Here is a 26,381-nt window from a genome sequence, read left to right as displayed (position 1 = left end):
TGTTTTATTTCGGTCCTTGTTGCATATTTTTCCTCACTTTGTCTGGTGAAACAGTTAGCAGGACAGGAAGGGGAGTTAAATCTCTTTTAACCGCTTGCCGACCGGCTCACGCCGATATACGTCAGCAGAAGGGCACGTACAGGCAGATTAACGTACCTGTACGTTGCCCTTTAAGAAGCGGTCTGCACGTGCCGCCGCGACCTCCATGAGTGTGATCGCGGGGATACCAGCGATCGTCTCATGGAGAGGAAGAACGGGGAAATGCTGATGTAAACAAGCATTTCCCCGTTCTGCCTAGTGACAGGACACTGATCACCGCTCCCTGTAATCGGGAGCGGTGATCAGTGTCGTGTCACACATAGCTGCGCCCCCCCCCACAGTTAGAATTGCTTACTAGGACAAACTTAACCCCTACACTGCCCCCTAGTGGTTAACCCCTTCACTGCCAGTGTCATTTACACAGGAATCAATGCATTTGCATAGCATTGATTGCTGTATAAATGACAATGGTCCCAAAAATGTCCGATGTGTCCGCCAAAATGTCGCAGTCCTGATAAACGCAGAACACCGCCATTACTTATTGCGATTTTTTTTTTTTTTTTTTTTTACCAAAAATATGTAGAATACGTATCGGCCTAAACTGAGGGGGAAATTTTTTTTTTTTTTTTTTTTTTTTTAATATTTTTTGGGGACATTTATTATAGCAAAAAGTGAAAAATTTGTTTTTTTACAAAATTGTCGCTATTTTTTGTTTATAGCGCAAAAACTGAAAACCACAGAGATGATCAAATACCACCAAAAGAAAGCTCTATTTGTGGGGAAAAAAGGACCTCAATTTTGTTTGGGAGCCACGTCATACGACCGCGCAATTGTCAGTTAAAGCGAGGCAGTGCCGAATCGCAAAAAATGCTCTGGTTTTGGCCAGCCAAATGGTCCGGGGCTTAAGTGATTAAGAAAAAAGTTTACACTTGTGGCAGATCCTGCAGCCTAAAAAACAAGGAAAAATTCCCAGCTCGACTTGCAAGCCAGCCTTTAACAAACCGAATTGCCCTGTCAGTTCACTTTAGAGACCGGGGTTTAGTTTGCACACATTTGCAAATATATGCGTAAGCTGCAGCGCCCCTTTGTACTGCAGGCCTAACTCTCTAAATTTTGTCTCCAAAGTTGGAGCACATACAGTATCTCACAAAAGTGAGTACACCCCTCACATTTTTGTAAATATTTTATTATATTTTTTTGTGACAACACTGAAGAAATGATACTGCTATGTAAAGTAGTGAGTGTACAGCTTGTATAAAAAAATTTGCTGCCCCCTGCAAAATAACTAAACACACAGCCATTAATGTCTAAACCGCTAGCAACAAAAGTGAGTACACCACTAAGTGAAAATGTCCAAATTAGGCACAATTAGCCATTTTCCCTCCCCGGTGTCATGTGACTAGTTAGTGTTACAAGGTCTCAGGTGTGAATGGGGAGCAGGTGTGTTAAATTTGGTGTTATCACTCTCACTCTCTCATACTGGTCACTGGAAGTTCAACATTGCACCTCATGGCAAAGAACTCCCTGAGGATTTGAAAAAAATAATTGTTGCTCTACTTAAAGATGGCCTAGGCTATAAGAAGATTGCCAAGACCCTAAAACTGAGCTGCAGCACGGTGGCCAAGACCATACAGCGGTTTAACAGGACAGGTTTTACTCAGAACAGGCCTCAGCATGGTCGACCAAAGAAGTTGAGTGCACGTGTTCAGCGTCTTATCCAGAGGTTGTCTTTGGTAAATAGACGTAAGAGTACTGCCAGCATTGCTGCAGAGGTTGAAGGGTGGGGGGGTCAGCCTGTCAGTGCTCAGACCATACACCGCACATTGCATCAAATTGGTATGCATGGCTGTCGTCCCAGAAGGAAGCCTCTTCTGAAGATGATGCACAAGAAAGCCTGCAAACAGTTTGCTGAAGACAAGCAGACTAAGGACATGGATTACTGGAATCATGTCCTGTGGTCTGATGAGACCAAGATAAACTTATTTGGTTCAGATGGTGTCAGGTGTGTGTGGCGGCAACCAGGTGAGGAGTACAAAGACAAGTGTGTCTTGTCTACAGTCAAGCATGATGGTGGGAGTGTCATGGTCTGGGGCTGCATGAGTGCTGCCGGCACTGGAAAGCTACAGCTCATTGAGGGGACCATGAATGCCGACATGTACTGTGACATACTGAAGCAGAGCATGATCCCCTCTCTTCAGAGACTGGGCCACAGGGCAGTATTTCAACATGATAGCGACCCCAGACACACCTCCAAGACCACCACTGCCATGCTAAAGAAGCTGAGGGTAAAGGTGATGGACTGGCCAAGCATGTCTCCAGACCTAAACCCTATTGAGCATCTGGGGGGCATGGAGGAGTGGAAGAGGATTCCAGTGGCAACCTGTGAAGCTCTGGTGAGCTCAATGCCCAAGAGGGTTAAGGCAGTGCTGGAAAATAATGGTGGCCACACAAAATATTGACACTTTGGGCGCATTTTTCACCTAGGGGTGTAATCACTTTTGTTGCCAGCGGTTTAGACCTTAATGGCTGTGTTTTGAGTTATTTTGAGGAGACAGCAAATTTTCACTGTTATACAAGCCGTACACTCACTACTTTACATTGTAGCAAATTGTCATTTCTTCAGTGTAGTCACATGAAAAGATATAATAAAATATTTACAAAAATGTGAGGGGTGTATTCGCTTTTGTGAGATACTGTATATAAAAGATAAAGGGCAGGTATTCCCGGAGGGAGCCCACTCCTCCTTAAAGGTATAGGGATGCACTGGACACCCAGCAAATGGCAGCGAAAGTATCCAGCGTGTCCCCTCACCAATTCACCAAAGGAACAAACAAATGGCAACCACCCCAACCTATAACTGGCCTTTACAGCAAGGAGCATATGGAAGGGTGACGCATTTCAACAAAAATAACAAAAATTCCCAGCTCCCTTGCCAGCCTGCGACAAACTATCTGCAGTGGATTGCTTTTAGAAGCATTTGGTTGGCTTTGAGTAAGCGATATGTTGCCTCCTCACTGCCTGTTTTAACCCTGTAAAGGTTGCACCACCGCAGAGCAACTGTGTGCATTGTATGTGGTTGTAGGACGTTTGTGTCGCAGCCCCATACACTGAAATGGATTGCATTTAGTGGTGGTACTGGCCAATGAACGTGATGGAGGGTATGATTTTTGCCCTGACTGCAATGCTTTGGCATGTGTACAACCCCATCGGCTTTCCTTCGCAACTTAAGGAGGCGATCAAGGGACAGTGAAAACCTCCTTGACCCCCTATTTTTACTGCTCCCCAACTGCAAGTGTAAAAGAGCCCTAATAGAGCTGCCGATATCCAAAAAAACCTGTCAGAAGTGATAACCCATTGCCATTGTGATATTTTTGGAAGAGCGCATAAGCTGTTTTTTTAAGTTGTTACTAAAGTACGTTGCTTCTATACGAGAGTTTTCTAAATGGCTGGAGATCTCAGTTGTCTGATCTGATTAGCAAAATATAACTTGTCTGACAAACGCTGAGAAACAAATTCGCCAAGGACAGATCTTAAGTAAAGATTTTAATAATTTTTCTGTCAAACTGTGTGACACGCGGCAAATAAATAAGAAAGTGATATTGAGGTGACATCAAACTTCTGAAGTTTTTAAATAGAAGACTCTGTAACCTCTGTACAACATACTTGAGGGGGATGTAAACCTGATTAAACTGCAATGGCTATTTAAAGCGCTGCTAAAACTAGTGGTGCTTTACCGCTGACACCCCCGAGCTTTCAGTGTGAAAGGGCTCTAAAGGCATCTCTTCTTTTAAATGTAGCTTTTGCAAATAATTCCCTTATTACTTAGTATTAGAGTGGACTTTCAAATGAACTGTGAAATGCTAGGTTCTAATACATATGCTAAATATTTTTTCCTATCAATGGGTTTGTGATTTTGGCCATCCATTCTTGTAACACGTGCCTCTGCTAATCAGGAGAATATATTTTATTACTGCTTTGAGGGTCAGCTGTCCTCTTTATTGGCCAGAGGTGGAAGAATGTCATAGGATGCTGCATTGCTGAACCTGGAAAGAAGTGAGTCAATGGACTATGTAGTTTATAAATCACCAGCCTGACCCATGGAGGCATGGGCTCCATAGTAACATGCACATATATGGCAGGACCCAAGGTTTCCCAGCAGAACTTTGCCCTAAGCATCACACTGCCTCAGCCGGCTTGCCTTATGTCCGTAGTACATCCTGGTGTCATCTCTTCCCCAGGTAAGCAATGCATGTGAAAATGTGTGTGGGTAGGGGCAGTTGGCGCTACCTGTATGGGTGCGTATCAATTATGTGTTAGCTGTATAGCTCAAAATTACTTGTGTGCTCTCCTAATAGTGAACTATAGGTGTGTTTGGGCAAATCCGTGTAATAAAGTGTATATGTGCCCAATGGGATAAATATCCCGTACCAAAAAGTGCATCCAAATTGAACTGGTTTAGCAGCAAGGTGTATACATATATATACAAGTATAACAAAAAGTATCATCAGTGGTATTACCAATAATTATAAATAATAGGTGTAACTGCACACAACTTTCTACTATTGTATAAGGGGTTAACCTTATTTTACAATTCGTTCTTACAACTCCTGCAGTGGCTAATAGAAAGTCTCTTATCCGTCCACATCCAGTGCCATCCACTGATTACATATTACCACTAAATCTCCACTGTACACAATTAGCGTGACAAAAAAAGAAAGAAAAAAAAAATGTACATATAAGTATATAGCCCAAAGAAATATATATATGTAAAATGTGTATATAAAGTGACCAATTGTTTCAGACATATACCGATTGTGGCACAAATATAATATATAAAGAAAATTGTAGATAAAATCAATATTGTGAAAGTCCTATCTTGAAGATATTTCATTCAAAAATTCCTGCGTGAGGTCACTGTAGTGATGACAGTTGAAATCCAGTGACTTAGGTGCTCCCCCTCAAGGGTCCCCACTCACCCGCTCCCTGTACCCCTGCAGGGGTAAAAGGCATCTAGTATCCTCGATACTTTCTTGGAATCCGATGCAGTTGTCCAATGGGGTTATCCATAGGGGGCTTCCGCTCCAGGTGTAACTATCCTTCAGGTTTAGGCTTTATCCTCGTATAAAAGAAAACAGGGCTCCCATAGTGTGATAACGTATTGTATTTATTAAAAAGTTATTAGGTCCAGTGACCAGTAAAGTAAATGAAAATAAAAGTTTAAAAACAATGAACACTCCTGAGGGAGTGAAAGTATCACACTGCGTAAGGGAGATCAAGCCCGGAGAGGAGCTCGTGGATGTACGCTAACAGCTGAGCGGCGTGCGCCTCAGCTGCGTTCCACACTCTCTCCGACTTCCGCGTATGACGTAGGTACGTAGCTCCGCCTTACGCGTTTCGTCATCGACGTTCTCAAAGGCATAGCTAACGTCCCTAATGGCAAGCTATTTGAAGGCAAGCAGGCATTTCTCCTCCCTTGGGCGGGGTCCCATAGTGTGTATTATCAAAACGGCCTGTAATGGACCGAGCCGAATGCCGGGGGTGTTTCACGTATATTCCCTCAGTATTAGAGTATTAATATCCCTGCTTGCCACCATTCCGACAGACTTAAGCATTTACATAACCTATACATACAAGCATAGAAACTTTTTTATACCTATAACTCCATATAAACCATTCTGAATTAATCTTTGGGTGATACCATTTCTCCCACCAATATCCACGAGATAAAGGCACTGGGGTTTATAAATTATGACCCCTATTGGTATTATAAGATATTACAGGTGGCCCTCATATATATATATATATATATATATATATATATATATATATATATATATATATATATATATACCAGTCCCAAACTTAAAGCTTAGATATATGTTTAATTATGGTCCCTATATAGGCCATTCCCCTCACCCCTCCGGGATCCAGGTTCCTTAGCCAAAACAGACTTGCAAATATTGGTTTGGGGAATTAATATCACCAAGCTTACATATCCCAGGATAATAGATACATGACTTATCCAGCAAAATGTACATTTTGCCCTAACCAAAGTGGGCATACACCAGTTTGATAAAATACAGGTAAGGGCATCGGGTTCCTATCATATAACCCCCCTTATTTTTTCCCATCTGGGGGGATGCCTCTAATATCCCACTCTAAGGGACCTATTACCCAAGATAAGATACCATAAAAAACCATAAAAAAATATATAGACTACACCCAACTGGACAAGTCAAAGAAATTCAAAAATCAAGTCAAAGAAATTCAAAAGTTTGTATTTTATCAAACTGGTGTATGCCCACTTTGGTTAGGGCAAAATGTACATTTTGCTGGATAAGTCATGTATCTATTATCCTGGGATATGTAAGCTTGGTGATATTAATTCCCCAAACCAATATTTGCAAGTCTGTTTTGGCTAAGGAACCTGGATCCCGGAGGGGTGAGGGGAATGGCCTATATAGGGACCATAATTAAACATATATCTAAGCTTTAAGTTTGGGACTGGTATATATATATATGAGGGCCACCTGTAATATCTTATAATACCAATAGGGGTCATAATTTATAAACCCCAGTGCCTTTATCTCGTGGATATTGGTGGGAGAAATGGTATCACCCAAAGATTAATTCAGAATGGTTTATATGGAGTTATAGGTATAAAAAAGTTTCTATGCTTGTATGTATAGGTTATGTAAATGCTTAAGTCTGTCGGAATGGTGGCAAGCGGGGATAATAATACCCTAATACTGAGGGAATATACGTGAAACACCCCCGGCATTCGGCTCGGTCCATTACAGGCCGTTTTGATAATACACACTATGGGACCCCGCCCAAGGGAGGAGAAATGCCCACTTGCCTTCAAATAGCTTGCCATTAGGGACGTTAGCTACACCTTTGAGAACGTCGATGATGAAACGCGTAAGGCGGAGCTACGTACCTACGTCATACGCGGAAGTCGGAGAGAGTGTGGAACGCAGCTGAGGCGCACGCCGCTCAACTGTTAGCGTACATCCACGAGCTCCTCTCCGGGCTTGATCTCCCTTACGCAGTGTGATACTTTCACTCCCTCAGGAGTGTTCATTGTTTTTAAACTTTTATTTTCATTTACTTTACTGGTCACTGGACCTAATAACTTTTTAATAAATACAATACGTTATCACACTATGAGAGCCCTGTTTTCTTTTATACGAGGATAAAGCCTAAACCTGAAGCATAGTTACACCTGGAGCGGAAGCCCCCTATGGATAACCCCATTGGACAACTGCATCGGATTCCAAGAAAGTATCGAGGATACTAGATGCCTTTTATCCCTGCAGGGGTACAGGGAGCGGGTGAGTGGGGACCCTTGAGGGGGAGCACCTAAGTCACTGGATTTCAACTGTCATCACTACAGTCACCTCACGCAGGAATTTTTGAATGAAATATCTTCAAGATAGGACTTTCACAATATTGATTTTATCTACAATTTTCTTTATATATTATATTTGTGCCACAATCGGTATATGTCTGAAACAATTGGTCACTTTATATACACATTTTACATATATATATTTCTTTGGGCTATATACTTATATGTACATTTTTTTTTTTCTTTTTTTTGTCACGCTAATTGTGTACAGTGGAGATTTAGTGGTAATATGTAATCAGTGGATGGCACTGGATGTGGACGGATAAGAGACTTTCTATTAGCCACTGCAGGAGTTGTAAGAACGAATTGTAAAATAAGGTTAACCCCTTATACAATAGTAGAAAGTTGTGTGCAGTTACACCTATTATTTATAATTATTGGTAATACCACTGATGATACTTTTTGTTATACTTGTGTGTGTATATATATATATATATATATATATATATATATATATATATATATATATACACCTTGCTGCTAAACCAGTTCAATTTGGATGTACTTTTTGGTACGGGATATTTATCCCATTGGGCACATATACACTTTATTACACGGATTTGCCCAAACACACCTATAGTTCACTATTAGTAGAGCACACAAGTAATTTTGAGCTATACAGCTAACACATAATTGATACGCACCCATACAGGTAGCGCCAACTGCCCCTACCCACACACATTTTTACTTTTTATCTCATCCCTGAGGGGGTGAGCAAGGGGAGGCTGCAAGCCTTGGTCTGTGAGTGCGGAAATCTCAAACCTCTTTATAAGCAATGCATGTGCCCCCAGCCATCGACATGATGTAAAAGAAAACATGATGCCCCCCTCAGTCAGACCTCTTTCTTTTTGCATTCTTAAAAAAAAAGTTCTGCAATATTTTCATGACAATATTACAGATCTGCATTGCAGATCCCAGAGCAAATGTTGCTTTTTAAATTTTTAACGTTATGGAGGAGAGAAAAACAGTAATTAGCTTTTCTGTTGCAGTAAACAGAATCTTATTATAGATCTGCGTCTTCCTAATGAAATTGCTTAATTGTGTTTTTTTTTCTTTAACATTATAAAATTTGTCTTCATGACAAGCACGCTCCTTACATCTGTACCAGTTTAAATATAAGGAAATGGGGGAAAAAATATAGGGGTAGAATTTTTGGGAACCTGCATACAAAATGATCAGTCACCTTAAAGTGGTTGTAAAGGCTTAAGGTTTTTTTTTTTTTTTTTTTTAATATCTTAACGCATTTTCTGCATTAAGGTAAAAAAAACATTTTTCATGCCGTTCCACCCAGCCCCCCTAAATACTTAACTGAACTGATCTTGAGCAGTGCCACCGTTCTTCTCTTCCTCCTCACTGGACTCAATGAGAGTGGTGGGAGCCATTGGCTCCTGTTGCTCTTAATCAAATCCAGTGACAGAGGCGCGGCTGAGCCACACTCTGTGTCTCAGTACACGCGCACAGTGAGGCTCAGGATCAAGCCCACACGAGTGCCCCCATAGCAATCAGCTTGCTGTGGGAGCACTCAGAAGGCAGAAGGAGCCAGGAGCATCGGCGGCGACCACAGAAAAAGAGGCTCAGGGCTGCTCTGTGCACAACTATTGCACAGACCAGGTACTTGTAACATCTTTTTTTTCATTTAAAACTTGTTCAACCTCTTCCCATCCGAACTATAGCCGAATAACCGCTACAGAGCAGACCTACTGTGCCGGAGTCCATAGACGTCCTCCCGTGCTTGAGCGGCCTGCGCGCCCCCTGCAGGGCGCGCTCTGTGATCAGCGAGTCTGAGACTCAGCTGATCGGAGTAAGGGATCGATCCCAACACCTTACCACGTGATCAGCTGTCAGCCAATGACAGCTGATCATGTGTTGTAAACAGACCCGGTAATCGGCTATTTTTTCTCCTCACCCTGGTAGCGTGAGGAGAAAAAAAAAAAGCAGATCACCGGCGGCTGTGAGAGGGACATCAGTCCCGATCATGGAGAGCCTCCGCAGAGGCTTCTGTGCCCACCTGTGCCACCTACCAGTGCACAATAGTGCCACCCACCAATGCCCACAGTACCACCCATCTGTGCCACCTATAAATGTCACCAATTAGTGCCTCATCACCAGTGCTGCCTATCAATACTACCTATCAGTGCCACCTACCAGTGCCCATCAGTGCCACCCATCAGGGCCCATCACTGCTGTCTTAGCACTGTCACCTTATCTGTGTCCATAAATGCAGCCTCATCAGCGAATATCAATGAAGGAGAAAAATTACCCGTTTGCAAAATTTTATAACAAACTATGAAACATGATTTTTTTTTTTTTTCAAAAATTTGTCTTTTTTTGTTTAGCAAAAAATAAAAGCCCAAGTGGTGATTAAATACCACCAAAAGAAAGCTCCATTTGTGTGAAAAAAATGATAAAAGTTTCATTTGAGTACAGTGTAGCATGACCGCACAATTGTCATTCAAAGTGTAACAGCGCTGAAAGCTAAAAATTGGTCTGGGCAGGAGGGGGGTTTAAGTGCCCAGTAAGCAAGTGATTAAGAGATCGAGTAGATGGCCAAGTGCAGCTTGTTTTCTGGTGAATTTTGTTTGCATTTAAAATCAGATTGAGACTCGCCAGAGGATCATTCACAGTTCATAGATGGGTGCATGCGATGTCCTAACCTGCTTCAAGCTGCTTTTTCATTTCCTTAGTCTTATATGGGAAGAACAGAAGTGGTAAAGAAGATCAAACCAGTGTACATGTTCTAAACCAATTCATACTCTGGCAGATTTTTCCTTTATAGTGCATGATGCATTAATCCAGTGGTCTCTAAACTGTAGCCCGTGGGCAGGATACGCCCCTTTGCTTGCCTTTATCTGGCCCTCGGGGTACTATTGGGGCAGTGATATGAGACCTTATTCCTTCCACTGACATCAAGAGTGAGGCACTATTCCTTCCACTGGCACGAACAGTGGGGCATGATGCCTCCAACTGACACCAATGATATGGCACTATTTCTTCCTTTGACACCAGCGATGGGACACTATGCCTTCCACTTCACCAACAATAGGTCATAATTCCTCCCACTGATATAAACAATGGAACACTATTCCTCTATATATACTAGCATTAGTATCCACTACAAGCATAATGTCTGCAGCCAAGTTGCTAGCTCCCCCCTCCACCTAAGCCATACCGCTTTCTCTCAATATTTGTATTTGTCGTGTGTAAAAAGTCACTAATGTGGCAGTACCACATTATTTACTTCATTAGCTTTATGTATATTACATTTTTCATGGTGTGCTAACATTTTTAAAAACCTTTTAGTATGTATAACTTTCTATGTATGTACATGTTGGCAGCCATATTTATTACAACTGCAGACTTCACTTCTGCTTTACCTCTCACAATGCAAAGTTTTGATTTAGCTGATTGAAACAAAACTATGCACTCTATCTATCTATCTATCTATCTATCTATCTATCTATCTATCTATCTATCTATCTATCTATCTATCTATCTATCTATCTATCTATCTATTTATGTTGCCTCTTTTTCATTTGTCTCCACATTTACATGCAGACTAAGCTTTCTAGCAAATAGTTACTGGGGTTTGACAAACCATATAACTCAGTTGTGAGTGCTTACAACAGATTTAATTCAAATGGTTTAAACCTTTATAAACACTTGCTAAAACTACCTAAAATGTGTTGATTGCAGTTGGGTTTCATTTATATTTTTTTTGCTTTTTTAAAGTGTTTGTAAAGGTTTGTTTCTTGTTTTGGTTTTTTGTAAAATAACAAACATGTCATACTTGCCTGCTCTGTGCAAGGCTTTTGCATAGAGCGGCCCCGATCCTTCTCTCTGGGGTATCCCGGTGGCACTCCTGGCTCCTCTTCATCGGGTGCCCCTGCGGAGAGACGCTTTCCATGGGAGCACCTGAGTGGGTGCGCTCCCGAGTCCTGCTGCTGCATTGACACAGACCGCAAGACTCAGCCCCGCCCCCGTGTCACTGGATTTGATTGACAGCAGCAGGATCCAATAGCTCCTGCTGCTATTAATCTATCCAATGAGGACCTGAGAGAGCAGCTGGAGCTGCTGGGCTCCTGCTCGTCACTGGAATGATTGGGTTCTGGTAAGAAAAAAGGGGGTCTCTGGGGGGGCAGCTGCAGCGCAGAAGGTTTTTCACCTTAATGCATAGAATGCATTGAATGAATACAATAAAAAACATTGAGGGCTTACAACTCCTTGAAATTACTTGTCCAACTAAGACTACCCTGTCCACAGGGTGACAATGCTGCGGAACGAACAGCGTTGTTACAGGTGAAAGTCAATGAATCTACTGGCAGGATCAACAGGTAATAAAATTACTATAGGAGAAGAGGGGTTTTCGGAAAAATAAAAACTTCTGTGTTAATGCTATTAACGGACCGCTCCAGATATTATTTTATTTGTTACTTTAAACACTGCAATATTGGTTCAAAATGTATGAGCTGAAAAATTTGATAAGTAAAGATTTAACACTGACTCCAGTCCTTTTGGAGCTATAACATGTGCTATGCCCTACCAGACTTGGGTGTTTGTTTCCTCTGCGTTCCAGGAGTGTAGCCGGCTGCTGCAGGTCTTATTCACAGTCTGGAAGTGTGCTGTGTCTCCCTATGTCAGTGTTTTATGGAGTCTGTGCTCTGTACTTTCAGGAGTTCTGTGGAACTTATCATCCTGCGACGCTGTAAAGATGACTATTATCCGTGACGCTCTGTCTCCTCTCACAAACACTGTGATCGTTCCGCATTCCGGCCTGAATAATTCTTCTTTTGACGATGATCATAAAGTGAAGTTTCAGTCCTCTGCTGTTTTACGGAACACCACTGGCTGCATGAGGTAATACATGGGTATCTCACCCTCAACTCTTAACCTTCAGACCGTGTGTATCTGATACAGAGGAATAAACAAATCTTAAATTGTTACTAAACCCAGGGCCCTGCATTCACTATATCTCGACCCCCACAGTACACAGAACATGGAAATGCAATTATTTTAGTTTATATAAACTGCTAAATGCCTTTTCTCATTAGCCGTATATAGCAGTCTTGTGACTTCTATCAGTGTCTGGTTAAAGCTTGTAGGAGTTTTCATTCTCCTTTAACTGTCCTATGAGACTGTAGGACCACTGATCCTCTGCCTGGACAGTGCTGATTGGCCCTGTGCCCTCCCAAAAAAAACCTCTTGCAATACACACCGAACTGAGCATGTGCAGAGTGCCTCCAAGGTTCTATACTATCAAGAGATGACTTGGTGACTGTGGAAGAAGGGGAGGATCAGAGAAGACAATCCAGGGGTTTAACTCCTTAGGTTCCACAGTGAGTATAACAAGAATGCTTTACTGCATATACAGACTGATTTTTACTGTTGTGGGTTTAGTAACATTTTAAGAAAAGGCTACATTTGCCAATATTAATGTACTTTTTCTGAATTTTTTGGGGTTTTGTGTAGAACAGGGAACAGTTAGAACCTCTGTTACTACCTTAGGACTTGCTTACATTTGCACTAGCTCATGCCACTCGTCTGTAAAGTGATGGTGCATCACTTTATAGAGGGTGGCTGGGAAGTGGTATGTTGCCACCTCAGTGCCTGTTTTAAGCCCACACCTCCATGCTGCAACCTTTTTTGCTGCACGGGCTTGCAAGGCAGTTGCGGCACGGCCCCATTCAATTCACAGGGGTTGTATGTTTTGCCACTAAGCAAACCATTGCAGTCACAGCATGTGTAGAACCCTACAGGGTGGGCATTTGAGGGGTGGTAAAATCACCTTATCCCCACGGCCCTCTGCAGCCGTGTGAATGAAGTCCTAGGGCAGCCCATAGATAATTGGAGGTGGATGGCTGAATTCTTCTGCTAATCTATTGTATTCTGACAGTGGGGAGACTTTTTCACCATCAGAATACACTGGTCAGCGCTGCCAGCTTATAGCCTGTGGTGTTGATCGAGCGGAAATTTTCCAACAGGGTGGTTTTACAGAAGTCAATTGGTAAATCGACTTTTGTATTCGTCTGGTCCCTGCTAAACCAGCCACATTTCAATCCTTGTGTTGGTCACACAAGGATTGAAATGTACAGATCATGCATTTTCCATTGAAAATAATGGGACATATGTTCATGTGTATCTGGATGCAGGTAAAGCAAATAAGTGGCTAAGCAGGTAGCACTTCTGCCTGACAGCACTAGGGTCACTGGTTCAAATCCAACCATGACACTACCTGCCTGGAATTTGCATGCTCTCCTTGTGCCTGTGTGGGTTACCTCTGGGTTCTCCGGTTTCCTCCCACACTCCAAAAACATGCTGGTAGGTTAATTGCCACCTATTTAAATTGGCCCTAGTATGTATGAATTAGAGTTAGAGACCTTAGATTGTAAATTCCTTGAGGGCAGGGACTGATGTGAATGTATATTAAATATGTAAAGCAATGCGTAAATTGACGGCGCTATACAAGTACCTGTAATAAATAAATAAAGCATATCAAACAGTAAGTGAAGAAAAGCTACCTTGAAATGCACAGTATATACATGCCTTTTGACAGAAAATGGTCGAGCTCCTGAAAATGTTTAGCGATCAGTGAAAACAGGCACTGTATTTCTTATGTGACAGGTTAACTTTATGATGTCAGTATTATATATTTGAGCAAGACCGTGCTTTCCTTCCCTCCCTAGAAATAGACTTTTCTGTGAATAATCACAACATTGCATGCTGCGGCATCTTACAGACTTGTAAATGTGAAGTATGGATCTTAGAGAAATTGCAGCTTATGCTTACTGACCCTTTAACTGTTGTCTTTGATGTAGAGGCTCATTTACATGTACTTCTTGTTCATCACTAGCCATGTGTAACTGTGCTTTGACATGTGACACTATTGCACTTAGACGTTGCCATCTTTTGCAGGAAATCTTACACCTGCTTCCTAACGTTGTATGTGACCCTTTGTCGGAAGGTGTCTTTATAGGCAGAATTGATTTTCTGTGTCATGCCTTTATTCCTTTAGAAATCTGAGTTCAGCGGGAGAAGAGGCTCGCAAGCAGATGAGATATTGTGAAGGGCTGGTAGACTCCCTCCTCTTTGTGATTCAGACCTGCGTGAACACATCAGATTTTGACAGCAAGGTATCTGTTTTATTTATTTCAGTAGTAATAACACATTTTACATAGCATCATTTACTATGCATTTAAGCTTTTTGTTGCTCTTAAATCCCTAGTCATAGGCAATTTCCTCCAGCTTGTTTGCGAGGTTAGAGTTGTTTCAGGATTTTTTTTTTTCTGCTTTGTATACCTCGATTCAAATTCCCTGGAGACAAAAGGGTAAAATACAAATTCCAGCTGTTTTTCTCCTTATGATTTCCTAATCAATGAGATCATTATGGCAGGTCACATGGCCCCACAAGTGTCTGCACTGCAAGCGATACCCAGTGCTTATATAGGTCATTGGTCTTAAAGCTGAACTCCAGGCATGCAACTAAATATACACATATGTAATTTGCGTATAGGAACTTTTTTTACCTGCCAAAGGATTGTAATTTTTTTGTAAAGCCAGTCTTGAGTTTAAAGTGAATCCTTACTCCTAAAGCAATCTTTTCCCCATTGCAAACCTTCCCTAGCCCCCCCCCCCCGCGCGCGCGCGCTATTTAAAAAAAACTTATTTTTTCATGCTTTGGCCAGTACTCTATACTCTACCTAGGCAAGAATGACCCACCCCGCTCCTGCAGATCCTGGGATATCCCGGTCACATATCTCAAGAGGCAAATGCTTGAGGGAGAATCCACAAATGTGTGCGTTAATCAAGAACATGGAAATATGAAATTTCCAAGCTCCTGGAAGTCGCAATGAAAATTATTCTTGGGAAACTTCAAAATGCACAAAGGTGTATTTAAAATACACAAAAGTGTATTCAATAAGAATGCAATTGTTTAGCAGCCAAGCTCCTGAGATTTCTTCAATCCTGGTGAATAGTCTCCGCCAGAGAAGTAGAAATGAAGGTGCAGTGGGCGGCAAAGTCTACATCCAGTATTATGCATGGCCCAGATAATTGCCCACATTCTCATGAGCCTGAATGACAGTCAGGGTTTCTTTATAGTCTGGCTGTTGAAATATGTTCATTAAATTCTGTAATTGTTCTGAGAGTCATTAGGATTAGGGCCGACTGTCTAAAAAGCACGTAATATCTTCCTTTGTAAGATGGCAGTAAGCCTTTCTGCGGTAGAACGAATAATCTAACGTTCCTCGCAGCCATATGGAGTGTCTGAGAATGTCCGATCCTGATCCCGTTTCCTCTTTTCCAGACAGTGGAGAACTGTGTCTGTACGCTAAGAAACTTATCTTACCGCCTAGAATTGGAAGTGCCTCAAGCTCGCTTGCTGGGAATTAATGAAATAGAGGACTTCTGCAAGGAATCCCCCAGCAAGGACTCTGACTCGAGCTGTTGGGGTAAAAAAAAGAAAAAGAAGAAAAGGCCGCAGCAAGAAGAGCTGGTGAGTGTAAGTAGGGGATTGTGGAAAAGAATAAACAGATGGCAGCCATGATGCTTCAGCCGCTTTATCCTGTTAATAGATGTTCTTGGTTGGGCCCTATAATGTTCCTGAGCAACTGTAGTAGTGATTTTATAATGTCTTTAAGGTGCCCTTAGCATCAATGATACAGAATATCCAAAAGATGACAGAACTTGTAGAGAACTCTGCCGATGATCATGGGGATCTGCATTAAGCAACATTTCTCCCAAGATTACCCTCTTGTGGTAATTGGTAAATGGCTTCAACACTGTAAGGCCCCATTTACACCTGAGCGTTTTGTAGCTTGAAGCCTGAAGCTACAAAATTCTGGAGGGGAAAAAATCTATTATTCTCTATTGACATGGTTCACATCTCCACTCCAAAACGCCTGAAGCTCAAACAAGTTCTGGAGCTTCTTTTTAGGCAGATTACGGGCATTTTTCTTCTTTTTACATTGGTGACCATTTGACCTGTACAAAATCACGGCAAAAAACGTGCAACTTTCTGCCTGAAGATGAAACACTCAGGTGTGAATGCAGCCTTACGGCAGGCTGTTCACACACCAGGAGGCTGCAGTCCTCTCTGTCATACACTCCCATCCTGGAGAGACTATTTTATTTTTTTGTTTTTTTTGTTTTTTTTACTGTTTTGGCATTGGTGACAATTTTACCTGAAGATAACCTGTTGTGGTATTATAAATGTAAATAACTGCAGCTTAACGCGGTATTAGCCCTAGTTCACACTGATGCGGTGTGGGAAACGGTGACTCCTGTGCATTTCCCACATAGCAATCTCACTGTGTTCATGCAATCTGCTGCGGGTGTCAATAATTTAACAATGTAGCAAAACACCGTGCATTTGCCTAAACCGGATCACATGGGTGCAAACACCCATGCAATCATATTCCAGTGCAAACAAAAAAAGCTGCCTACACCTTTTTCATGCGGTTCCGGTTCAATTTGAGCCATTCAAAATGAATAGGCTCAAATCGCTCTGCACAAAATCGCATGCGATTTGCACAGGAATCGCATGCTATGTGCAATGTGAACCTAGGGTAAAACCCAAAAACAAAAATGTAATATATTGCAGCTTATCAATCCTTAGTTGTGGCAGCTGCGTTCCTTCCCCCTTTTTTTTTTTTTTTTTTTAGGGGTTTATTTCCCCTGAATATCCTGCCAGTAACACTCTTCCTGTCTTGGGGTGTCTGCATTTTGAATGAAGCATACATCTTTGAACAGCAGCATTATCGATCTGAGTAGGGTAGTGTTAGACTATCAGTGGAGGCCCGTCAATAGGGGGTGCAGCAGCCCCCTCCCCCCAAAGCTAGTGATCAAAAAACTTTTTTTTTTAAAGTTCCTTTAAGTGTGTGCGGGCGCCGGACACATAGGTTTCTATGGGAAGCATGATGTTTCTGCAGTCATGTGATTGCAGCTGGGAAGCTTGATTGGCTTCCTTTAGAGTTTCCTTAGGGCGCAGAGCCGTGCGCCCGAACACCACTATACAATTGTTTGTGTGGTGGTTTATGATTGGCGGGGTGGTGGAGGAAGTAGAGTGGTCACTTCACTTCCAATTTCGCTGGTCGACTTGTCCCGGTCCCATGGTGGTGGAACACAAGGATTTGGCCTCTCTTGAGTCGGCCAGCCATCAGAAACTCCTGTACACCTCCCTGCCTGCTGCTACTGGGCCCAGAGAACACACAGAATGGACAGTGGAGTGCCTGGGGGGCGATTGCGGCCCGATCTGCATACAGGTAGGTGGCCATCCATCCACTGCTCTATCCAGGGCCGCTGATAAGGGGGCGGGGGAGCATTGGGGCGGCATCGGTTCAACCCGAGGGCCGGGGAGACTGTAGCTAGAGGGACTATTTTTTCTGTTTCAGCTTATGTATTCGGATTTACCCTGGCCGCATTTGCCGATAGTAACTCCCGGCTCTCTGTCCCTGTGCTGCTGGTGGAGGATTGACTCGGCTCTAACACTGCCTGCCTCCTTCAGCAAGTAAGTGCTGAGGGAGTCAGCAGCAGCAGAAGAACTGGGGTAATGCCAGGTCCAGTTTAACACCCATCCAGTACTATGATCCTAGGTTTCAGGCCAATGTCCCAGCAAATTGGAGCAGTGAGAAAGGTATCTGGAGTTGCAGGCTTATAGTGTACATAAAATGTGGTAGGTTATTTAATACTTTACATACTATGTAAAGCATTTAAAGATGCTGGAGATTTTATAAAAGATATTTGACCACTTTTTGGATCTCGATTAATATTATTATTTTTTTTCTGCAGTGGGATGGTGTGGGCCCCATTCCTGGACTGTCTGAGTCTCCAAAAGGTGTTGAAATGCTTTGGCACCCCTCTGTAGTAAAGCCATATCTAACTCTTCTGGCCGAAAGCTCGAACCCAGCCACTTTAGAAGGTTCCGCTGGGTCTCTTCAGAATCTTTCTGCTGGGAATTGGAAGGTAATACATCACTTGCATGTTAATCAGTCTAAAGTTGGGTCGGAGGTAGGTGTATTCTGGTTGGTTGCTGTGGGCAGTAGCACTTTGCTCCATATCAAGGGGGGAGAATTACTTGGCATGTTGAGGAATTACAACATCCAGAATTGTACACCAGCTAATTCTTGTAGTTCTTCATAGATTTATCCATACCTGCCCTTAATTGCATAGTGCTTACACTTTTATTTATTTATTTTTTTTTTTTTACGGAGACGCTCATTTGGCTGTACTTCTCCTGTAGATCACAGAAGTGCAGTTTGTTTTGCACTCCTGTGACCCATTTTCAGCAGACAGCAGCTGACGTCGCAGAGCCGGTCCAGGCTCGGGGAAAGATCGTTACCATATGGGCGAGAGCCGCCCACATGCCTGGACCGGCACCCGGCTCAGTCTCTTAGCAGGGGCAGAGCAGAGAGCTGCTGACTGACCATTTTTCATTTTCCTTCCACTTCACATTTATGTGCCACTTTGTGTTGGTCTATCACATGAAATCCCAATAAAATACATTTACGTTTTTGGTTGTAACCTGACAAAATGTGGAAAATCAAGAGGTATTATTATTATACAGGATTTATATAGCGCCGACAGTTTACACAGCGCTTTACAACATTAGGGCAGACAATACAAGTACAATACAATTCAATACAGGAGGAATCAGAGGGCCCTGCTCGTTAGAGCTTACAATCTAGGAGGGAGGGTCAAGTTATACAAAAGGGTAATAGCTGTGGGGGATGAGCTAATGGAGAAAATAGTGCAGTTGTTAGATGGAGGCAGGATAGGCTTCTCTGAAGAGGAAAGTTTTCAGGGATTGCCTAAAGGTGGATAAATTTGGAGACAGTCTGACAGATTGGGGTAGCGAATTGCAGAGGATGGGCGAGGCTCGGGAGAAGTTCTGGAGGCGGATATGGGAGGAGGTGATGAGGGAGCTAGAGAGCAGAAGGTCTTCGGAGGAACGGAGGTGGCGATTAGGTTGGTATTTTAAGACTAGGCTAGTGATGTAGCTGGGGGCAGAGTTGTGGCTGGCTTTGTAACTTATTGTTAGTATTTTGAATTTAATTCGTTGGGTGAGTGGTAGCCAGTGGAGGGATTGGCAGAGAGGGGTAGCAGACACTGAGCGGTTTGTAAGGTGGATGAGTCTGGCAGCAGCATTCATGATGGAATGAAGGGGGGATAGTCTATTTAAAGGTAAGCCAATGAGGAGGGAGTTGCAGTAGTCGAGGCGAGAGATAACCAGGGAATGAATCAGGAGCTTTGTGGTTTCATTGGTTAGAAAGAGACGTAGTTTAGAGATGTTGCTGAGGTTGAGGTGGCAAGCTTTGGAAAGTGATTGGATGTGGGGCCGAAAGGAGAGTTCAGAGTCCAGGATAACACCTAGCCCCCCGACATGTGGGGACGGGTGGATGGTTTTGCCATAGCTCTTGACAGAGAAGTCAGGGGAAGAGGCACGTGGGGGAGGAAATATTATTATAAGCTCGGTTTTGGACAAGTTGAGTTTGAGGAAGTGGTGTGACATCCATAACGATATGTCGGTTTGTAAGTTAGTGATGCGTGAGGAGACTTGATGGAGTGAGTTGAGTGGTGGAGAGATAGATTTGTGTGTCGTCAGCATAGAAATGATATTGAAAACCATGAGAGGCTATCAGCTGACCCAGGGAAGAGGTGTAGATTGAAAATAAAAGAGGTCCATGAACAGAACCTTGGGGGACCTCAACAGAGAAGGGAAGAGGAGTGGAGGAAGTAGAATTGTAAGTGACACTGAATGTACGTTGGGATAGGTAGGATGAGAGCCACTGAAGAGCACAGTCACTGAGACCGAGGGAGTAAAGTTTTTTGAGAAGGAAGGGGGTGGTCAACCGTGTCAAAGGCAGCTGAAAGATCCAGAAGTAGGAGTACAGAATAGTGTCCGTTGGTTTTTGCAGTTAGTAGGTCATTTGTGAGTTTTAAAAGAGCAGTTTCTGTGGAGTGTTGAGGGCGAAATCCTCAAGTAGTTTAGAGGAAAAGGGGAGCAAGGAGATAGGGCGTAGGTTGTAAAGATTGGTAGGGTCCAAGGACAGCTTTTTAAGTATGGGAGTGACCAGTGCATGTTTTAGAGCATTGGGGAAGATGCCAGAGGTGAGGGAGAGATTGAAGATGTGGGTTAGAGAGTATAGGATGGGGTCAGAGGGCGACTGTAGCATTTGAGAGGGAATAGGGTCCAGGGGACAGGTAGTTAGGTGAGCGATAGAAAGGAGTTTAGCAACTTCGTCTGTAGTAGCAGATTTGAATAGGGGGAGTGTCAGTTGTACCTGTTGACATGGGGTCTTAGCTAGGGGGAGATACCTGTAGAGTGGAGATTTCATCACGGATTGTATCAATCTTGTTTTTGAAGTGATTAGCGATCTCCTGGGCAGTGAGTAAGTCAGTGGGTGGAGGCGGTGGAGGACAAAGTAGAGAGTTGAAGGTAGAGAAGAGTTTACAGGGACTGGATGAAAGGGTGTTAATAAGAGTTGTAAAATAGGTTTGCTTGGCAGTGTGGAGGAAAGAATATTATTTTTGGAGAGTAGATTTGTATTGGTTGAAGTCTTTGAGAGACTTAGTCTTGTGCCACAGACGCTCAAGAGCGCGACTACGTTTTTTGAGAATTTTAGTGTCATCTGTTTGCCAGGGTTGTAGGGGTCGAGGCCTGATTCTGCGTGTAGTGAGGGGAGCGAGCTTGTCCAGGGTGGAGGACAGGGATTTGTTGTAGATGGACGTGGCTTGGTTGGGGCAGGACAGGGGAGAGATTTTGTCATAGAGGTGGTCAGTAGCAGGAGAGAGGAGTTGCGAAAGTTTCTACGGGTGATGGTTAGGCGATTGGAGGGAAAGGTGGTGGAAGACAAGGGGAGAGAGAAACTAATAAGGTGATAGTCGGAGAGAGGAAAAGGATTGTTTGAGAAGTTGCATGGAGTGCATAGGTAGGAGAATACAAGGTCAAGGGTGTTGCCATCAGAGTGAGTAGAAGCTTGTACCCATTGCTTCAGGTCAAATGAAAAGGTTAGACTAATGCCCCGTACACACGGTCGGACTTTGTTCGGACATTCCAACAACAAAATCCATGGGTTTTTTCCTACGGATGTTGGCTCAAACTTGTCTTGCATACACACGGTCACACAAAGTTGTCGGAAAATCCGATCGTTCTAAACACGGTGACGTAAAACACGTACGTCAGGACTATAAACGGGGCAGTGGCCAATAGCTTTCATCTCTTTATTTATTCTGAGCATGTGTGGCACTTTGTGCGTCGGATTTGTGTACACACGATTGGAATTTCCGACAACGGATTTTGTTGTCGGAAGATTTTATATCCTGCTCTCAAACTTTGTGTGTTGGAAATTCCGATGGAAAATGTGTGATGGAGCCCCCACACGGTCGGAATTTCCGACAACAAGGTCCTATCACACATTTTCCGTCGGAAAATCTGACCGTGTGTACGGGGCATTAGAAGTTTAGAAGTAGCAGGAGTGTTTGTATTAGCAGGGATGTTGAAATCACCGAGAAGGATTGTGGGAATTTCCGAATATTTTTTCAAGGCATAGTATGCAGGGAGAAGAGGTTGTGTCTTTACATCAGGAGAGTAAACAAATGATGCATAGTTAGTAATTTGCTTAATTGGCTACAGCCCTTGCAAAGTTTGGGTAATGGACACAGCGTCAGACTATAGGAATGTATTGCAGGTTTTATAATGCACTTCAGAAATGTGTTTCCCAGTTTTTGCGCCTTTTTTCTTTATTACATTCATTTCATTTCATACATTTCAATCAAACAGGTTCTAAATCTAGGTAGGTTTTTAAATGACAACTTAATAAAGTGAATGCAGTACAGAGAAACCAAGTCAAGAAGGAGTTAATGTTCTTATATTTAATAATGTGTTTATCTGGATCGAGCCTCTGGATATTACCTTCAGCTACTAGCGGTAAGGAATATTGGATAGCGGAGTAGAGTTGACCGGTGAAGTATCTCCTGCCGGCACTGTAAATAATCTGTCGCCTTCTCTGTGTCTCTGCAGTTTGCAGCATACATCAGAGCGGCTGTCAGGAAGGAAAAAGGACTGCCCATACTGGTGGAGCTGCTGAGGATGGATAACGACAGAGTGGTGTCTTCTGTGGCCACGGCACTGAGAAATATGGCATTAGACGTCCGCAACAAGGAGCTAATTGGTACGTTGTGAAGGCACAGAGATAGATGGCTGTATTGATTACTTAGGTTTGTGCACTTGATTTTACAAGATGATAAAATATTCCCATTTTATCCTCATCCTTTAGAGTAATGTATTTTGTCCATATTATCCAAAGGCAGAAACCTTACACTGACCCTGGACAGCTAAGAGAGAGCGGAGACACAGCAATTTCCCAGATGTTTCCTTGCGGAGACCAAAGTAGACTTTATTTTAAAGAAACTTGCTGCAGACAAACCCATATGTTGCCTCTGATAACTTTTTTAAAATGCTAGTTGTTCAGCTGTCATGCTGATCTTCTTGCTTAAAGTAGATATAAGCCCAATAACAAAAATCTTATATAAGCTATATAAATGTGGAACTAAACCCTAACAAAAGAGGCAGAGTTTTTGGTTAGGAGAGACTTTGTATGTTTCTTCTGTCAATCAACCTCTCCTAACAGTTGTCTTTGTAAATACCGCTGCATACGCATGCAGTGTACAGTCCTGGCCCAAAAAACTTTAAGCTGCCTAGAATGGAGGCTGGTGCCCTGGGATAATGCACAGAATTGCATTATATCAGTGTCTGAAAAGGGAAGAAGGCAGGCCAGAAAAATGGTGAAGATTGTGGCAGTAACAGCAAGCGTTAATCTGTCAGCGCAGGAGGAGAGCAGATCAGGAGGTAAGTCTGCCATGGCAAAAGCTTCCCTTGCAGCATAGTTCAGATTTTATATAATTTTCCTTGGTTTTAATCATGAACCTTATTTTTATTGAAATATTTGGTGATCCTACCTGTTCATACCATAACGCGGTACGGGAAACCCACATTCAGTGTGTGTTTCCCGCATCACGTTCAAAACACACTGCAGTTTATGATCTGCAATGTTGTCAATGTTAATTATCAACATCCCAAACAGGTGTCACAGATGTGCAATGCAATCTGGTTGCAGTGCGTTTTTTAAAGTAGTGCATGCAGTCATTTTGGTGCAGTACAGTGCAGTTCAGCTCGTGGAAAATGAATTGGGCTCAAATCGTACCGCACTGCAATGCATGTGAATTACACAGGAAGGAATCCAGGTGTGAACCAGTCCTGAAGGTCCTTGTTTGGGTGACAAAGTTATGTCTTCAAATTGTGCTCCTGTGTTGTCACCTTATCAAATGGGCTTCTGATAGAGACTACCTGTGGTCGTTTAAACACACATTGTATGTTGTTGTCACCAGGAAGATAAATAGAATCATCACCAGCATGTGAAGTGATGATCATCTTCTTATGGGGACACCTTTACTGATGGCAGTTTCAGGGGGATTTCCCCTAATTTCCTGTTTTTCTTCCAGAGTGGAAGTGAAGGTAAATTTCTCCAACACAACGGGACACAAATAGTGTAAAAATAAATAAATGGGTTTTAACCATTTCCCATTTTATTCAAAACTTTTTTTTTTTTTTTTTGGGTAGATACTTTAACCCTTTCCTATCAACCTGAAAATTTGGCAGGATTTGCATAAATAGCTCTGGTTTTGGGTATTATCTGAGCACTAATAATATTACCTGTTTTCTATATTGATTTTTTTTATGATGTAGTGAAGTATATCCTTTATTTTCACGTGTCTTTGCCCATGTGTATCCCTATGATCATGATTTTTTTTTTTTTAAGGTAAATATGCAATGCGGGACCTGGTGAACCGGCTTCCAGGGGGCAACGGCCCCAGCATTTTGTCAGATGACACAGTGGCGGCCATCTGCTGTGCTTTGCATGAAGTCACCAGCAAGAACATGGAGAACGCAAAGGCTTTGGCGGACACTGGAGGAATTGAGAAGTTAGTGAACATCACCAAAGGAAAAGGGGAAAGGCAAGTCTTCTACAGTGGTGTAATCCACTGGCCTAAAACAGACATTTTGTATAATAAGCACATAATAGCTTTGTACATTTCACAATAAGATCTCTTCAACATCTGGTAACTTGTTGCTTTTAATTATTCATTTTTGCAAACTCATTGGCAGCACACTGCTCAGTGTAAATGAATGAGTAGTGGCTGCACTTTCTGAAATTCCATAAACGGCTCGGATTATCATCCATTTCTACAGTCATCCGTTCATTAATTCATGCTGCATCTTCATTAGAAACATCTGGCCATTTGGTTTCACAGCAGGAGCGAAGGTACAGCGAAGAGCCATGTTCTTATCAAAATTGGATTATACTTTTTATTTTATTTAATCCAAAATTCATTTGTTTGCCTTCTCATGAGTCACCGTGTGCAGCCTGTGCGCTGTTACATCCACATTTTATTACTGTTCGCCTCTGGTTTTACATTTTCAGATATTATGGATCAAATTGGAGCTGATGACAGTAGCTCTATTAATGATTGGCAAGCATTTTGACCATTTGAACTCTTAATTTGTCATGAACATCTTGTTTTCTGAAGGGTTCATGTTTTAATCTGTTACACAAATTCAGTATAAACCAAAAAAAAAATACAATACACGTTGTTTTAACACATTTATCTTTTAACACCAAGTTGTTAAGACCACTCTTCTCTCAGCACTAAAATATAGACTTTTTAGTTTTGAAATGTTCTGGTTTTAATGAATTGCATTATCCTTTACACCAGCAAGTAGATGTTACTATATACCAGTGGTCTGCAAACTGTGGCCCTTTGTTCTCATCTATGTGGCCCTTAGGACACTATTTCTCCCACTGACACCAACAATAAGGCCCCTTTCACACATACGGACCGTTTGTCTGTTTTTCATCCATCCGTTGAAGGATGAAACACGGACATCAGTGCATACCAATGGAAAAACGGATGATCATCTATTTTCTTCTGTTGGCATCATTCCTTCCACTGACACCAATAGTGGGGTATAATACCTACCACTGACACCAATCATTGAACACAATTGCTTCCACTGACATTAACAATGGGGCATAATTATTACCATCATTATAAACAATGGACCACCGTTGCTTGAAGGGACGCCATCGATGGGGCACCGTTGCTTGAAGGGACGCCATCGATGGGGCACCGTTGCTTGAAGGGACGCCATCGATGGGGCACCGTTGCTTGAAGGGACGCCAGCGATGGGGCACCGTTGCTTGAAGGGACGCCAGCGATGGGGCACCGTTGCTCCCACTGGCCACCAAGCCCAAGGGATTGTTTATTCCCACTGGTGCTGGGGCATTTTTGGCTCCCTCTGACCAGAGTCCAGCCCCCTAAAGTCTGTAGTGGGAACGTTGATTAAAGTAATAACACTGATCTCTACTAGTCTAATGTAACATGTTCCCAGCTTCGTATTGTCTTCCGCATATCCCCAACCAAAAATGTAGCGTGTCCACACGCTGACTCGCATTTCCTTTTATTAGGTCTGACGTTTCTGTCAGTCCTCAAGTATTACAAATATTGAACATTATAAGTGGCTCTTCGCTGATGTCAAGGGCCACGTTTGAGGCCCACTTTACATTTTAGGGCAGTGATTGTCATCTTATAATCTAAAGGACAGTACACAAACCCTTTGTTTACAAAGTATTGAGACCTATGCTATCTACAGGAAATACTACAGTGAGTCCTTTATCTCATTGTTTTGTTTGGTGGACTCTGTCATGAGAAATAGAAAAATAGTGATTTCTATTGCTGACCTTTCTTTGAAAATGCTAGAGGTGTGGTTGGGTCTGACTTCAGTATGTTTGAATCTGACTCTGAACCAGCATGCCATGACTAAATGTGAGAAGAACTTATGCTGGTTCACTGTTCAATAATTGCCAGACCATTGTTCCCA

General features: G+C 42.6%; 1 protein-coding gene across 8 annotated transcripts in view; it reads left to right on the top strand.

The window, feature by feature from the left end:
- The window catches only part of PKP4 (plakophilin 4), a 471,675-nt gene that overhangs the window by 419,222 nt on the left and 26,072 nt on the right, over positions 1-26,381 (top strand). For 6 of the 8 annotated variants that reach the window (XM_073634111.1, XM_073634115.1, XM_073634114.1 and 3 more), the window contains 6 exons: positions 12,121-12,304; positions 14,460-14,577; positions 15,750-15,944; positions 18,233-18,406; positions 22,464-22,614; positions 24,262-24,457. In XM_073634111.1, the coding sequence (XP_073490212.1) occupies positions 12,121-12,304; positions 14,460-14,577; positions 15,750-15,944; positions 18,233-18,406; positions 22,464-22,614; positions 24,262-24,457 (1,018 nt within the window). The remainder of the gene's footprint in view (positions 1-12,120; positions 12,305-14,459; positions 14,578-15,749; positions 15,945-18,232; positions 18,407-22,463; positions 22,615-24,261; positions 24,458-26,381) is intronic. The other 2 variants (XM_073634112.1, XM_073634110.1) reach the window with 1 other exon arrangement.

The sequence above is a fragment of the Aquarana catesbeiana genome, linkage group LG06, assembly GCF_042186555.1.
Source record: "Aquarana catesbeiana isolate 2022-GZ linkage group LG06, ASM4218655v1, whole genome shotgun sequence".
NCBI lineage: Eukaryota > Metazoa > Chordata > Amphibia > Anura > Ranidae > Aquarana > Aquarana catesbeiana.
Note: the sequence above shows the minus strand (reverse complement) of the source record. Positions and strands in the feature narration are given on the sequence as shown.